The sequence below is a fragment of the Gavia stellata genome, chromosome 13, assembly GCF_030936135.1.
Source record: "Gavia stellata isolate bGavSte3 chromosome 13, bGavSte3.hap2, whole genome shotgun sequence".
NCBI classification, from domain to species: Eukaryota; Metazoa; Chordata; class Aves; order Gaviiformes; family Gaviidae; genus Gavia; species Gavia stellata.
In genome coordinates, this window is record NC_082606.1 from 4937660 (window position 1) to 4955112 (window position 17453).

At 41.2% G+C, this 17453-nt stretch overlaps 1 protein-coding gene across 1 annotated transcript in view; it reads left to right on the forward strand.

The window, feature by feature from the left end:
- The first annotated feature begins 890 nt into the window (after nucleotides 1-890).
- TBC1D2B (TBC1 domain family member 2B) overlaps nucleotides 891-17453 on the forward strand; it is a 36133-nt gene continuing 19570 nt past the window's right edge. Inside the window, exons 1-3 of the mRNA XM_059823869.1 lie at nucleotides 891-1217; nucleotides 8176-8329; nucleotides 13390-13555. Coding sequence (XP_059679852.1) covers nucleotides 891-1217; nucleotides 8176-8329; nucleotides 13390-13555 — 647 coding nt within the window. The remainder of the gene's footprint in view (nucleotides 1218-8175; nucleotides 8330-13389; nucleotides 13556-17453) is intronic.

The following is a 17453-nucleotide window of genomic DNA, read 5'->3' on the forward strand; positions in this document are numbered from 1 at the left end:
CTCCCTGTGGCAGCTTGATCTCTTCACAGTGAAGTTTTCTGTTCCAGAAGTTCCCTATTATTAACGCTAGCAGTTCCCTGGAGTCCAAAATGTGCTAGACGTTTCAGTGAAACATCAAAATATAAATAGTTTGGCCTGCAGCCATTCACAAGTCTAAACCCTGTAAGCTACAGCTTTTTACCCATTGCTGCCTGCATGTACCATAACTTTTTCCATGAATAATAAGATTTGGGAGTGATTTTTAAATGCCCAGCAACAGGCAGGGCAGCAAGGCTTTGTAAGTAAGTAAGATCAAACGCTGCGCAGAGATTGCGAAGGCGTCCCGTGGCCCGCGCGCTCCTTCGGTTACTGCTGACTTCAAGGCACGGCTCTGGGGCAGAGAAAGGGTTTGGAAGGGGGACTGCGACGGAGTGATACGGTTCCCAGCAAGAGAAGGGTTTTAATCCCAGCAGGGGCGAGACCACGATGTGGAAAAGACTTCGTAATGTGGTCACGGAAGTCTCGGGGCCCGGTAGCGAGAGAGCAAGGGACGGTACACGGGAGGGGCAGACAGCAGCCCGCGGCGGCCCGAGGCAGCTGGCCCTCCACGTCAGCAGCGGCCGGCGCCGTGCCCGTTTCCCGGAAAAGGGCCGTACGAAGGCCGAAGCCCGAAGCCCCACCCGGCGCTCCGTCCCCGCTGTCCCGGCGGGCGGCGGGGCCGCGCTCGGCAGCTGGGGCGGGGCGGCCCCGCGCCTTCGGCTCTGCCCGCGGGCGGGGGCGCGGGGAGCGGCGGCGGGCCGGGGCGGGCCGCGGCGGCCGCACTACAAGTCCCGTGAGGCGGCGCGGCGCGGGCTGAGCCGGTTCCCTGCGCGGCGGGTGAGGCCGCGTCCGCGGCGGGGCGAGGCGAGGCGATGCCGGCGGCGGGCTCGGAGGGGGAGGAGGGCCCGGCGGGGGAGCAGGCCGGCGCCGGCACCCCCAAGCTCTGCGGGTACCTGCAGAAGCTGTCGGGCAAGGGCCCGCTGCGCGGCTTCCGCAGCCGCTGGTTCGTCTTCGACCCCCGCCGCTGCTACCTCTACTACTTCAAGGGGCCGCAGGAGGCGCTGCCCCTCGGGCACCTCGACATCGCCTCCGCCTGCTTCAGCTACCACCAACCCGAGGCCGGCGCCGCCGCCGCCGCGGGGGACGAGGCCGCCGCCTTCGAGGTGCACAGCCCCAACGGCGCCGTCGCCGTGCTCAAGGTAGGCCCGCCGGCGGGCGGGGGCCCTCCCCCGTCCCCTCAGCGCCGCGGCGGCCCCGCCGGGGGGGGCTGGGGCTGGGGCTGGGGCGGGCCGGCTCGCTGCCCCGCGGGCTCGGGCGCCCTCCCGGTGCCCGCAGAGCGCGGCGGGGACCTGCCTGGGTGCGCCGCCAAGGGGGACAGCCCGCCGCTGCGCTTCGTGTGTCTTCTCAGAGGAAGAGAAGTAGTACTTCGCAAACGCAGAGTAGACCAGCAGTACCAGGCTCTGCCTAGCGTTAGTTTTTTGATTTTTCCTGATGATTTTGGTTTTGAAGAGCTCTTCTGAAGGGGAAGAAAATGCTGCTGGTGAGCACGGTCGGGGGTGGGCGGGCGGGCTTGGCTGAGCGGGTTCTCTGGAAACGCCTGTGTGGAAAAAAGACCTCCAAGGAAATCTGGTGGGTTGTGGTCTTCGAAGTTGAGGGGGAGTGCCTGGTTTTCGCTTTTGGGGTGTTAATTCTGAAAAGATGATGTATGGCAAAAGTCTTCATCTAGACTGCTTTGGGAGGAAGGAAGAGGAGGAGGCAGAATTGTTTCCTGATGCTAGCAGAGGCTGCTTATCGCATTGTCTTTGCAAGGACTCGCGCTTTTCCTGGGATGAGAGGTAAATGTTAGGATTTTTTTACCTGTCTTTCATTTATTGTCACACCTAGGGGAAAAAAAACCCAAGGAAACCAGTTCCACTCAATAAAGAAGAAATAAATTCTCCTGAGTATCCATTATTCTTGATGGTTATTAAGGCATATATTTCCCACAAGGAATGTTCTTGTGCATTGAGTGTGAGTTTTCATGTGAACTGCGTTCTTTTTTATCAAGATCCTTAATATTAGAGTATAATCCATAAAGCTATTAAAGTAAACCAGCAGAACTTCCTATTGAATATTGGAAAAGATCTTTCTTACACACTTATTTAACAGTTGAGACCTGAGCAATGATAATAAATGCTGAGATTGTAGAGCACGATAAAGCTCTTCAGTATTCTGTTCTGATAAATATAAATGTCAAGTAATCGTTTACTAAAGAATAAGCATGTTATTTAACTGGAAAACTAATATGGTCATTTTAACTATGTTTGGTTAAGGAAAAGCAGTGTAATCAGCAGTTTTGCATGCAGTCCTGTGTAAAAACTACCTTTTTCTTTGTACAGCTGTAAGCAAAGTTTTCATGGCTTTCCGTGAATCTGCCTTTATAGCCTGAGTGTTTATGTTCCAGAAGACTTGGTGTAAGCTTTGATTTTTGATAGTTTGAGGGGTTTTGTTTGTTTTTAATTAGTATCTAGTGATTTTTATGTGGAAATCTCCAGAAAAATACATAAAGCATGTTTTGTTCTGAGGATCCTCTTTGAATAGGAGGGCCTTTGTTGAGAAACATCTAATTTATGGTTAGGATTATAGTGAGAAATCGTATATGCCACCTGTGTAATAAGTAACTAGTTTGTCAAACAGTACTCCAGCAGCAGCCTCGGGTGTCTTCTGCAGTCACGAAGATACAAATCGTACTGAACACCAACGCACAAGCGTAAGGAACAGGGGGTTTCCTTTTTCAAGTTTTTCTTGGGATCTTTTAAGCCGTGATGTTACTGCTCTGCCCATACTTTTTGTATTTATTTTTCTCCTGTACTCTCTAGGAAAGAACCTGTGTGGATTGGAGCTCTCTTCATGTTTCCCTTATGGGGATTGAGAAAAGGTCACAGTTAAGGAAGCCAAGGTCATTTCTGTCATTAGCAGAAAAAAATAATTTTGTATCTTCTACCTCTTGTATTGTTATGATGCTTGTCCTAAGTGGCCAAGTGATGGTCCATAAAAATGCTATTACATTATAGGTATTTATATAATAAATAAGGAATTAATGAAAATCTTGAGGGTTATTGTAGGACAAGCTGGCCTTCTGTGGCCATGTGATTCACTGAGGGATAAGACTTTTGCAGCTGGAATTAATTTGCTTCTACCCAACAGGATGGTTCTTTAAGGCCTTTAAAAACATATTTCAGCTAAATTAGGTAGAAACAGAATTAAGAATTAATTCAAGATGTTAAATCAAAAAAAAAAAAAAAAAACAAACCAACCCCAGTCCCCCCCCCCCCCGACTGATCTAGCCCCTGTTGAACACAAACGTGATTTAATCTATCAAGAACACATTACACACAGAGCACGAGGAATAAAGTCAAGTCAAATATAGTCTTTACCCTCTAACTCACATGCCTTGTTTTCCTCAATTTGCTGCTTGTTCAAAATTTCCAGATCTCGTGGTCTGGTCTTTCCCATTCAGTATTATAAGCTGGGAAGAGCCGTAAGAAATCAGCAACTGGAATTCCAGATTGAAATAATGGCGCTGTTGAGGAATGCATTATTTCTACATAATGCCTTAGCTTTTTGCTAGTGTAATGATTTCATCATCTGGATTGCCCGGTCTTTGTCATTTAATGGGAGCTGAGGACTGTATGATATACTTGGGGCTTGTTTCTCAGTTTGATAACAATTTTTGGAAAAATGTACTGTAGCCTTTACAGCAAAAGAGGCAAATTTTTCGTAATTTAGAAATGTAGATAACCAACCTGACACTGGCATGATTGTAGCTTTTCTATATATTTCCAACAGTTAAAGTATATTAGAAGAAGCAGCTAAGTGTGTGTAAAAAGCTTTTCCATTTAAAATACATAACAGGTACCATCACTTCAGGTGAAGAAGCAGCGAAAATTGTGTACTTAATGAATTATGTATAGATTATGTTTGAGAATATTTTCATGGAAGGACCTGATCCTGCGAATACTTGCTGTAACACAGCATGCTGGTAATACAGTCAAGTGAATATTTGCCTGTGTTTGCACAGTGAGGTCTGTCATTAAGGGAGAAAAGAATTAGCATTATGAATATATATAAATGAACAAAGGGGTAATTTCTCATTTATTTTTAAAGCAGTGTCTTGTAATGACACAGTTCACTTGCTTTTGAAACAAAGAAACACTGGCTAGTGATGACAGACTGTGTGTCTAGTCACTTATGTGCGGATGACTTCTTTGTGAACAGTGGTGAATTGGGACAGGAGTGGAACAGAAATTGCACAGACTTCTTAAAGAAAAAAAAAAAACCTTTCTGGGTTATTGGCCAAGTAGTAAGCATTCCAGACACTGCAGATTTTGGAGCCCCGATCCTTGAAAGTCGTGGGCACCAAACTTGCTGAAATTAGAATTATTTAGAAGCTTTTAATCTAATTTGTCAATAATGTTTTAACGATGTGGCAGTGATTAATAATGGGGTGCTCAAGTTTAAATAGTATTGCCTTAGGACCTAACTCAGCTTAGAAAGTATCTCAGCAGTGAAGGTGATTTGTTTTCTGAGCTGATCCTTTTTTTTTTTTTTTAACTTTGCTGGTTAGTGGTTGCAGTGCTTTAATTAAAAATTGGGCTGCACTCCAAAAAAAGCCATCTGGCTCCAAATTGGCTAAGCACAGCAGGATTAGTAAATCTTAAGAACTGCAAACTTTCTGTGATGTTCCCTTTTACAAAAAGCTTGAGAGAGAGTTTGTCTGTGTTCAGAAAAGGATTGTAGCAAGAATTTTCACGGGTTTCCTCAAAATGCAGGTCTGCTTGTTGCAGTTCTTTGGATTCTTCCTGAAAGTGTTTCACGTTGGCGTACATGTTCTAGCAGTAGGTCCAGGTAGAGGATGCCACTGGGTCATTGTTTTCCCCAAATAATTCTGTTTGTGTCATGTGTGCTTCAGAAGAAGGCAGTCCTTGCAGCATCCTTAGTGGGAGAATACAGGGGAATGGTTTTAAGTAAATTTATGTTGAAAAATACATGGGACTGTATGTCTCTCCACTTAGAGCGTCTTTTGTTGCTACTGTTGCTTGTAAGTTTGCAATAGTGATTCCTTGTCTTGCACCAGTTCAGATGACATTTATGGTGGTTTTTCTTCTCACAGAAATGCCTCCATTAGAATGTGACTAGCTAAGGTTCTTTTTTACTGCAGAGCCACGCAATAGTTTAGTACAAATAAGGATTTTTTGTGAGATCTGATTGACGCTGCACCTAGTTAAATGTTCTGTCTCTCATGGTGGGCAGTAGCCAAATACTCAGAGAAGCCATGAGAAATGGGGCAGGCATGGAGTTGTTCCTTTCTTTGATGGGTAAAGTGAATTAAAAAAAAGTTGGCAAATTTGTCTTTTGTTTAGGAGTAGGGGAAGAGGGAGACTTAAAATAATCTATGTGTGGTTTTAGAAATAAAAAAGTCCATTTCAAACAACCGGCTTCAAAGATTAATTTTGTTTAAACAAAACTCATCTTAACAGAGATTCTCAGGATACTCTTTTACTTGTAAAGTAAATAATTAAGATGTCTGTATAAACTCAGCAAAAAAACTGTTCAAAGGGAGTGGAAAACTCCATAAGAAAAGGAAGACTGTGTACGTGAAGGAAGGAAGACAAAGTAACAGGCAGGGTGCAGCAGCAGGGTACTGAGTAATTAGTGGGAAAATTACTTAAAATAGGTTAGTGAGAAACTTGTACTGCTTCGCTGTCCTGTTTTACATTGAAGGACCATAACTGCTAACTGACCCAATGTGTAACAATGACATCACTTGGAAACTGAGGATGTGTGTGTGCTGCTCAGCAGAGAACAAGTGCAGTTGGGAATTTAAAAGCAATAACAAGGAGCAGCTCCAATAAAATCAATTCATGATTTTCTAAAGACTGTTGGGGAGAGGATAACAGGACAAATTGTGAGAAAGGCTGTTTGGGTTGAACTAGTCATGGGCAGAAGTTAATTGTAGGTGTAACTTAGATTGACTCCAGGTGAACTGCTTCATTAGCTGTGTTGTGGTAGCAAAGCGAACCACTTAAGTACTACATCCTGTGTTAGTGGAAGCTCTTTGAATTCTTGGTGGTTTTCTGCTGGAGCACAGTAAAACATTGCTTTACAAGGCCTGTGTGCAAGTCTATCTAAAGGGAATGTAGGCTCTCAAATTTACCGGAAATGAAGACTTGCCACTGGTTTAAAACTCCAAAGGAAATACTTTTGTGCTAGAAATAGAAGGGGAGATATTTATTCTCTGCAAAAAGTGACCGGAGTCTGTAGAGTTAAAGCCTGCTGCTGTGGTCATTCCAAAACTGCCGGTGATGGCTGTGTGGATTGACATTTCCCAGTGTCCAGTTCTTTGACACCTTCTGAGAAACCTCGTAGACACTTCTAAACTATTCTTTTTCCATGTCTTTTTTATGAGGGAAATGTTTTCCTCCAGTTTCCTGTGAGCAAGGAAGAATAAATATAGGAAACTAATTTCCATTTCAGATTAGAAATAACTTGCTTACATATCTTTCTTACCAACTGAGAAAAGTGAACCTGCAGTGTCCTCTTATATCACTACTTGATTTGATTTATGAATGTTTACTTGATTTATGTATCTTATGTCTTCTTATCTGTATGATGTACTGAGAGGAACTAGAGCAGCAGCTCCAGGAATAACTGTGTCTGTCTTCTGATTAACTTCCTTGCACAGTGCTTTGGAGCCATTTGCTGTAGGATGTTGTGGATGTTAAAGCTCATACGGGTACAAAAAGCCAAACTGTAAAATAAAAAGCTATCTCTGTGATTGCTAAACACTAAGATGGCAGATTGCTGAGCCAGGGAGAGCACCCTGGGGAAGCATCAGTCCTTGTTTGCCATATTGCTTATGCTCTGTCCTGTAATTAGCTGCTCTCAGGGTCAAAATGTGATGGTAAATGGATCTTCAGTTTGACTAGACCAAACGTGTTCTCACATCAAAAATGAAGACAAATCTGTGCCATTTATGTGCTTTATGCAGCACTTACTGTACTTCCTTTGTAAGGAAACCTGTGTTGTTTGTTGCTCTGCATTCTTCTGCAGCTATGACCTGCACAGGAACCCTCCTCAGTTGTGATAAACAGAGCAGGAAGCTGTTTAAAATTAAGATGTCTTTAAAGAGTCAACACAGTCATTTGCTCAAGTAATGAGGGTTTCTCGTTGATAATGCCACCAAGCACTGTGGGAGAAGATAGGAGAAAGACTGGCTGAAATGTAAGCACTCTGTGTGCTTACAAGCCGGAGGACTTAGGTGAGTCTCTCTTCACAAGCGTTAGCTTCTTGTTCCTGAACACACAGTGTTACTTGTGTCTGTGCTTGTTCTAGGCTGGTGGCTGAGGATGTATGTTGGAATAAAAATGACTCTTCCAAGTGAGCACCTGCAATGTCAGTTACTGTCACTTGGTCCTTTGCTGATATTTGTAGATTGTCAGTTGGCATGCTTTGAAATGACTCTTATAGCTGTGATACTTACTGAAGCTTAAAGATGTGTTTGAATTCTTGCTCACTTATTACCTATTCACATTCATGACTGTAGGCTTGTGGATTAAATATTCGTGTTGGTGTTTTTTTTTTATTTTAAATATGCCCTTTCTATAGAAGTTAGGTAGCTCAGGGGATCATCAAGTAATACAGTATGTAGGTTTAGTCATTTAAGTAGGAGGCGTTACAAAAAATTATTAATTTGTTGGTTTCTGCTGGTAATAAAGTTAAAAAAAGGAAATGGGAATCTTCCTGAGTGTGTATGGGACCATTTTTCATAATACAGATTTGTAGTTATATATTTAAACAATGCTTTGTGTGTAAAATACAAGATGCTGCTGCTGCGTTTTTCTAATGTTTGAGTGTAAAACTGGAGGGGAAGAAAAATGCATGTGACTACTTCTAATGGAAAATGGATTGGGCATGAAAGTCAGGGATGCGTATGTGTGCACAAGGTGCACCTAGTACGTTCGTGGTTATTTGTTTTAAATCATATTGGTTTTGTGTGATGATACCTTGCTGGTCTGCTAATTACTGGGTTGTTTTTTTATTGCACTTGGAATTATTGTATTCGTATACCAAAGACACGCAGCGATCTCATCAGTGGTCTGTTTCTTTGTGTTGTAGGCTGCAACTCGTCAGGATATGACGTACTGGCTTCAGGAACTTCAGCAGAAGAGGTGGGAATATTGTAACAACCTTGATGCAGCAAAAAGGGACAGCCGAACTTCCCCTACACCAAGTGACTTTTCCAAAGGTCTTGTTGCCAAAGACAGCCCTGGTAGGTTGAAAATTTGAGTAAAAACAGAATGCATGTTAATGCAAGTGTCAGTTAATCAGTACAAGGCATAGCACTGGGGTAGAGAACAGTCTTAGGAAGTTTTTTGTCACATCTTGTTATTGAGTAACTATGTAAACTTTGTGTGTGATGATGCTAAAATTATTTAATGTAAATGTAATTTTATATGTGATTTGATATCTCTTACAAAACCTGTTGATTTCTTTAAAAACAAATATTAAAAATCAAGTAAAACGGAGTGGTCCTATGGCTAGGTTTCAGTAAGCGGCAAAGTATGGTTTAGGTTAGGTAAGTTGTCTTTTAGTGGTTGTAATATCTTAAAAGCTTAGTGCGTTAAGTATCCTGAGATGTAAACTCCCATTTTTAATGGGAAAAGGTATATTTTGCATTCTGAATGACTGTCCTTTGTTCGCAGAAAAGTATGGTGTGGTGGATCTATCTGACTGTGATAAAAAATTTCCTGCCTTTTAAAACTGGAAGACAGTTTGCACTGATACTACATAAGTGAAATTCAGTCTCCTTAATACCGTTAGCCAAGCAAAATGTAATTTTAGATTAGCGTCAGAGTTATAGAAATGTATCAGTGCATTATACAAAGTTATTCTGCGTGGTTTTTTTACTACATTGCTCAGGCACTTCTGAATTGTTTTATTCCTGAATCATTACAGAAATGGATTGCTTGCTGATTTCTGTTATCCATAAGTAAGACTGAGTACAATCCTGTTCTCTGCCAAGTCAGACATGTTAGTAAAGCTCTTCTGGGTTTAAACAGAGTCTTGAGGTCAGACATATTTCATCAACAGATTTTATATTGTGTTGATTTAAATTTGCTCATACTGTAAAACCTGACATGTTAAGCTGTCTTATTCCCCGCCCCGCTCTCCCCTCCCCCAGTTCAGATCCCATGCTGCAGTATTGTCCTCTAACCCAGTTTACTGCTTTCATTTGAGAGCAGTCTGCTTGTGGCTGCTTGCTCAACCACAGCTGGCTTGAGAGTACGTTTTTTTCGTAGGGGTTCAGCTTGATGTTGCGGCTACGCCAATCTAACAGCTAGTCACTACTTAAAGAAATGCCCAGCTCTCTCCCTTGATCTAGCACTGGTGCTTGTCTCACCCTTCTTTATGCTAGAGCAGGGAGTGCAACTAGCAGGAAACATCTTTTTCTCCGGGTTAGTTTTTGGCCAGTGTAGCTTCCTGAAGTGGTTTACTGTAGGGATAGGTAAGTGCCAGGTTTAGCTCAAGAGAATTGTTGGGAATGCAAAGTGGGATGGTTTGAGACCACCTTTCTGGCAGCAGACAGTCTGGTTAGCAGTGTGTCAAACCATATGCTGCAAGAACCTAAGTGTTGGTGTGCAAAGATCTACCAGCCTGCAGGTGTTGGGAAGGGTAACAGGCTTTTGCTCTTTCTAACCTTTGCCTTTGTACCTTCAGCCTCTCATTCTCTGCTCTGCAGTCTCCCTTTTTGAGTTTTGTGGTGTTTGTCTGACTCTGTGCTGAGTTGGTTGAGTTCAAAAGTTTGTGAAAAAAGAAGGGTTTTTTTTTCTGCTAGATTAATGAACGGAACATATTTACTGTGCAATCAGGTGACTTCCAGAGCTGATGGAAGGGAGGGGACAAACAGCTAAATAGGGGAAGGCAGAGTAAAGGAGTAGGCAGGACTGCCCTCTTTTGTCAGCAGACTGTCAGATCAGATCAACTATAATATGCAACTTGGCCCCAAATTTCTGTTCTTTCTTGTTTGTGCTACTTCCCTCAGAGCTTAGGTACAATGTGAAATTAACCTGCTGTCACAGCAGTCTGTGTAGGTACTGTTCCCTCACTCCTCTTCTGCATCAGATCTAGCAATCGTAATCCAGTCACTTTAGATCACTGATCCGGTAGTTTCCTTTCTTGTAAATTGTTGGGTGTTTTCTGGATCAGCAAGCTGAACCAATTTGTGTGATTTTTTATTTTTTTTTTAATAATAATTAAGTCCAGTGAAAGGAACGTCAAGATAAAATGCATAGGCTGAGTAGACCCATCCCTTTCAGGGACAGCCTGCAGTTAAACTGCGTTATGTTTAATTTGAAACTGCATCTAGAGTATCTCATTTTTGAGGACAGATCACAATGATGACTTTATCATCAACTGAAGTGTTTAAGTAGGGATTTCTGCTGGGGAAAGTGCAAAGAGCCTGAATGATTGATGATTGTTTCTTTTTTTTAAACAAGTACTCCAAAGGTTTGGAGACTCTAAGGCTCTGATTCCATGTTGATGACTAAGATCTGTGTCTTGTGGGTTTTTTCTTAAAAAAGTGAATGCACATTTGATGATGTGCTTTATACTGGAGCATAGAAATTGTTTTGTTTTGCTAGTGCTTGAGTACAGATGCTGTCACTAATGTTTTAAATGGGGAAGTAGTCTGTCTTCAGTCCAGAAACAAAATCGCTCACTGTAGTCCTGCCTGTTTCGTCCTGTCATCCTTTCCCCCCCTGCCCCAGTTTAGAGATTTTAACTGGAACGTAGGTAAAGCTAAGGTACTGCTTTATGGATCAGGCTTGACACGTTCTTAAGAATATTCAAGGTAGTGAAAAATATTTTAAAGTATTTTTCGAAGTGGGCTGTGGGAAAGCTAATGTTACAAAAATAATTTTGTAGGATTTGTCATGGAGCTGCCTTACTACCATGGAAGTCAAATAAATTATTTATTCTTTATAGGATATGGGATTTTTTTTTTCTTGGAATTGATTGAATGTTAATGTAGTTTTTATAATTTCAGTTCTTAGTTATGCTATTCCTTAAGTCTTAAGGAATTTGCATGAATAAAAAAATGGTATGTTGTGTTTATAAGATAGTTGTGTTTTGAAATAAGTTTAAAAACAAGATTTTTTTTTTTGTGGTGATTATATTAGCAACCACATTACATTGTTGTGCTTTATCTGCTCTGTAGTCCATATCTCTAACCCATCAGCTGGCTGGTGTAAGCAGGGGATCATGTACAATGAGCAACCTCAGGAAGTCAGAGAAGATTCAGCCAAACTGATTAGCATGTCTGTCAGAGGAAATGCATTTATTAGAAATTCAGCTCTTGAGTAAGGTATTTACCTGGGCTATACTATGAAGCGATACATATAAATCATACAGGTAGAAGATGAAATAAGTTTTAAGTATGAAAGCAGAACGTTAGTATTCCAGCCAGGTTTTGGGTGCCTATAAGTTTTTGGTGTGGGTTGTGTGGTGGTTTTTTTTTAGGGTTGTGTGTGATTTTTTTTGTTGTTTTTTAGTTGAAACCTATTGTATTGTATTTCCCCTTTATTAGACAGTGAATATGATCAAAAGTTAGTTTTATCTAACTTATCTTAGCTGAATTTTGTTCAGTTTATACAGCCAAGGTCAAAAAGAATTTGGAATTTAGTTTGGCCGATAAGGCACTGAAGAAGTTTCTATCAGCACTGTTCATAAAATAAGTCAAGGCAGTGTAATTTGTACCTGTATCTGAAAGAAGACACAATATACTTCTGTTTCAGATACCATTTTTCAAGGGTTTGAGAGATCTGTAGCGTCAATGATCTTTTGTATTGGTATTCTTTATCACAAAATGTTCTGTCTTTCTACTTCTGATCTTCAGTATGGGCTAAATAAAATAACCATCTGCTGAGTAATTGGAGGGCACAGCTTGCTTAAAGGTGGTCTTGCTGCTAGTCCCAAGTAATTGTCAGAACAAAGACTCAAAGGCTCACCAGTGATAAAATGGGGTATTATGATTTCCCAGGGTTTTTCCCTTCCTGCAGAGAATAATTTAAGTCAGAAGCCTGTCCAGCGTGTTACTTTATAATAAAACTGTTGAATCAAGTCTGAGAGTGTTCTCAAAATCTTTTAATCTAGTTCAGTACTTTGTGAATGATACAGAGAAGAGCCTGAAAATTATATTTGAGCTTGTTTTTAAACTTGCCTGTTCAGAGGGTTTGTAGAAGGCTGTAAACCACTTTACACTTCCCTATAATGCTTTTGCTACGCATAGTGTATTCCATACTCTGCATTTCCTATTCCCTCTGCCTGCTGGAGGAGGGGTGAGGGAGAAAGCAAGCTATCCAGGGTATTGGAAACACTGAGGTAACATATATACTACAGGTTATACAGTAAGTGTTGGACAGTGTGGTATGTTGGAGACCTGGCTAGCTCTGTTGGATCAGCTTAGATCCTCTGGACTTGATTAGCTCTGGCTCAGGGCTAGTGCCAGTTCTTGGCTGGCTCCTCTGGAGCCATTCAGAGCCTGCATGAGCTTGCTGGCGTCTGTGCAGTGCTGGGCCTGAGCTGCATGTCTGCATGGCCCTGTGCCTGATCTGTAGATTTGCTGAAGTGCACAAGAGAGTTTGGCTGAATGAGTTTAGGTATAGCTGCGTTCAGTTTAACCAGAGCTAATAAGTCCTCGCTGATCCAGGAGGTCTCTGATGTGTCTGCAATGCCCGTGCGAATGTTCTTGGCTCTGGGAATGCCCAGGCTGGATTTCCACAGAGCTGGCTCAAGTCTGTAAAGCTCGTTGACTTGCAGCAGCATTGTCACTTTTAGGATGAATAACTCTTTGGGATGAAGCACACCCTGAAAGCTGTGTCACAGTATTTTTGTGATGCTGTTCCTGACTTAGGAGTTCTGATAGAACTGAGCTTGTTTTACAGGGGGTTTTTGTGGATTAATATAATTAATCCACCTTAATTTTTATGGCTTTATAGCTGCTTAAGCTAGATGAATCAATATGGACTAATTGAGATTGTAAATCACTCATGAAATAATGTTTCATGAGCATCACACGAGTCCTGTTATCAGAAGTATGTGGCTGCAGTGAGAGCTCACTGAGGAAAACACTTTGCAATTTTTAAAGTTCATTTGAACAGAGTGTTTTATGAAGTTATGTTGCAATTTTAAATAAAACCCTAACTACATTACTAGCGGGCTTAGTAGTATATTACTTTATATAGCCACTATTCTTTTACTTACTGAAAGTTTTGCCTATTTTTCTTTTTCTCTCTCTTTCTCTCTCTCTCTCCTTTTTTTTTTTTTAAATAGATTTGAGTATCCTAAGTCAAAATGCTTCAGCAGAGAGAGCTAGAAATATTCTAGCTGTGGAGACTTCTCCTACAGACCTGGTGGGGGAACAAGCAGCTTCCCAACCTGCACCAGTCCAACCAAGTGCCATCAATTTCTCACTTAAACAATGGAGTACCGAAATCAAGTAAGTTGGGGATGTGGGAGAAAGATTTATGAGGTTGATAGTTGCTGGCAGAGACTATTTCATACTGAAAGATGTGTGTATGTGATAGGCGGGGCTTTTTGGAAGAACTGGAGGTGATGGGGTGGATCAGTACATTGGACTGTATCTCTTCAAGTAAACTGTTTCTTTATTATACTTACTTGTTTGGAGGGCATAGCTGAACATTATTGTGTCGCATTACTCATACCTGAGAGGGAGAATCAGGTCCTGTAAAGCACTTCTAGTGATGGCTTTGCTCTCTGAACCCAAGCAGGGAGCCGGGAGTTGTATTCTCAAGCTCATACTGCTTTTTATCCTTCATTGCGTAATGGAGCTGCTAATTGCTACTACTGTAGTAGTCATAGTATTTAGTGCTTATGAAGTATTTTTAGTGATGAAAATCAAAACAATATAAATCATTCTTCTTCGTTTTCTTCTTAAAAAAATAAAAGCACTTGGCACAAATTTGAAATCTAAGTTTGAATTACTGAGCAAAAATGTGGCAGCCCCCTTCTGAACAACAGCAAAACCACATCTCATCCTTTCACTCTTAATGAGTTTACTCTTTAGCATCAATTGCTTTAAGGAAAGCAGTCCTACTGGTTTTCGGCTCTCCTGTTAACGATTTCTTTCTAAATGTTCTTACACTTTGCTCACATAGATGGATCTTCTGCTTCTACTCAAAGGATATTACAGTGCTATTACAGAGCAGTTGACAAAGCAGAGCTATAGCTTTGGTTAACTAGACCACATCCCTCTTGAGCTGCGAGTAAAATGTTGTTGTTCGGTTTCATCAGCAGTGCTGAGTTAAACAGATTCCTTTTAAAGGTTTCCTGTTAAACACAGAGATCTGAGAGGTTACAAAATGTTGTTGGTTTGGGGTTTTTTTGATTTTTTTTTTTTTTTAAGACTACTGTGTAGACCATCATTTAAGTTCTAGAAAAGATGGCTTGTGGCTGGATTAAGAAATATCTAAATCCTGTTACTACGTGTCCTGTTTAAACTGGTAGTCTTGTATGGTTTCTTGGGTTTGCATAGCTGCTGTGCTTTGGTAGAAATTAAATTTGGTCATAATAGAAGGAAAATAACATGAAACAATTTTTGTTAGGTTAATTCCTGTATACTTGAAATGAGTGTTTCTGGCTTTTTAAAACGTTTTTCTTGATTTTTGTGGGTTTTTTTTGTCTGAATTGCAGATGATACGCTTTGAGGAAGTCTAGCTAGAAGGGCAGTGTCAGGGTAAGCTGCTCAGTGTTGCCTCGTTGGTGTGTGTTAATGTTTCTTTCTAACTGAGCAGAAAGGCAACAGTGGAGTTGTGGGTTGGGAAGCCCTTTTAGTTGGAGGGAAATACTTCTGGTGGCAGTGGCCAAGCAGATATTGTAGCACAGTATGCAAGAGTTGGCCTTTCTCTGTATAGCTGTGATCTTAATGGCTTAGAGTCCTTGCACATCTCTGTAAGAAAATTTCACACTGTGAAGCTCTTTCGGGCTGAATGCTGCCTTCCCCCATTCCACTCTTTTTGGAGATACTCAGCTGCAGTGGTTCGTCTGTCTGAAAATATTCCTAGGAAAATAACATTTACTGTACGCACTAACAGATTTTTTTTTTAATTCTCTGCGGGTTTTTTTATATGGAGTGCTCTAGTGCCCCTGTGTGCTCTAAATGTTAAAGCAGGCTTTCACCCCTGCAAGCTGATACCAGTGGGAAATGGTGTCTTTGGATTGCTTGTTATGCTCAAACGTCCTCTTCCGAGCTTTTGAGAAGTCATTTTGCAGAGGATTTACTGAGCCAGCAGCTAAAATCTGAAGTGTGTGTGATATGGACAGTTGTGTGCTACCTCTGCTGTGTATTCTAGCATTGGGATCAGAGTCTGACAACCTTGTCAGGAGCTATTTAGCTGTGTGGTCATACGCTAGAACCTCTGACAAAAGTCATCACATTAGCATAGGCCTTGCAGTGACATGTCTTAAAAGCTATGGACTAGTGATACCCTTGCTTGTTTTGAGCTAGCAGGTCATGAGCACTGAAGTTCTTCCATCTAGTAAGATAAATTTGCTCCAAGGCTTGAGTCTGTTGCAGTTTTCACAAGAAAGGTGAATTTTCTTCAACATAGTTTTGGTGAGGGACAAGTAGATTTTCCTTCTAGTGGCTATCCTCAGCTGCTCCAGAGATGGGTAGGGCACATATAATCTTAACTGGGACTTACTTTGGATAAGTATTAAAGATGATCATTATTACACGCTTCCACTCCCCGTACCTTTTGCTCATTCAATTCTGCAATGAATGACGCCCAATTAATAAGCAAAACTATTCAGTAATGGTGCAAGGGTCCCTCAGATGACAGCCTTTTTCACTACACAGCTTTGGTTTATGCTCAGACCATTTTAAGCAGAACTCCTGTGAAAAAGTACCAAGTGGAGATGTAAGTCTTGTATTCGAACACGTGCAATCTCACTTGTCACTTCTTGATTGACAAGTGATCTTCTTTTACTGGGCTGAACAGCATTCTTTGAGTGTGTATCACAAGAAGGTCTGGTTAGTTGTATTGGACCTCTGTGTGGAATTAGGACAAGATTGTTAATATTTTCATAACAGTGAAAGCTAATTATTAATCTTGGAAAATTAAAATGACGTAGTAGTGTGGCTATAAAAGCTGGTGGCAAAAAAGCCCCGCTAAAACGTTAGAAACTCTATTATAGTAAACATATGCAAACAGCAGTACTGTCATGATTGATTGATTTCTTCCCTTCTCCGCAAGCCTGTGCAATTTGGGGCAGGGGTGGAATCTGATTGCCTTCAGAGTATGTGTGCACTATACAATCTTACTGGATTGTGATTAGTTTTAACCCCAATATTAGAGGATGGATCAAGGTGCTTCTAAAACTTCAGAGATTTTGTCGCTACATTGTTGGGAGCATGTATTTGTTAAGAATCTAATAGAATCAAAGACTTACCCTTCCTCCTGAAGACATCTATGCTGTGTTTGACAGAGAAGCTATTGCTATAATAACTGCATTTGCATCCTAGGCAGAGTCCCTGCAGTTGCCACTGCAATCTCATCATCCAGATGCATCCTCGAGCCTTGTCTAATACCTTAAGGCACAGATGGGGAGTTTCAACACTTTTTTCTGTGGATTTATAATGAGCAGAAAAGTTGTAAATGAGTATAAGATGTATAATGAATTTTACTTCAGCCTTCTCTGCCCTCCTTCTGCATGTCGCATGTCCTGGGATATAGGCTTTTCATGGTGGGGCATTGTATTTTTGCCAGCGTTTGCATAGTGCTTTGACCAACAGTGTTGTCGTGACCTGAAGGTCTAGGTAGGGCTGTAATGTAAATATAAATAGTAACGTAAGCCTCTGAGAAGGTAAGAAGTTGTTTGCCCCTTCCTAAGGTGAAGACAGCAACAAATAGTTACAGCTGCTTTAGGTGCAGGAACTTTAACAGTTGGACTTTATGATCTTAAAGGTCTTTTCCAACCTAAATGATTCCATGATTCTAATAATTGGAAAAAAGTGAAGAATATGTCTTGGAGTTAAGCTACGTGTATATTTACAGTATCTACAGTTGAAACATGCTTTTCCACTTCTTAAAAATCTGTTTTCGAGTACCAATTGGCATGTATATATGTTTAGTCCTGAATTTTTTTCATCTTTATGCTGTCAGTTACTTGCATCTCTTATTTATGTGGAATATAGAGTTGGAAACATACTGAATTATAGTAAGCTATATAATAATTATAGTAAGTTATATAATAATAAAATAAGGCTTAAACCCAAAATACTTCAAAATACAGAATCATTAGATCGTATGATCAGGTCTTGCATTGTGTGTCCGATTGTACTTGTCACACTATGCTTAGGAAAATAAATACTGTTT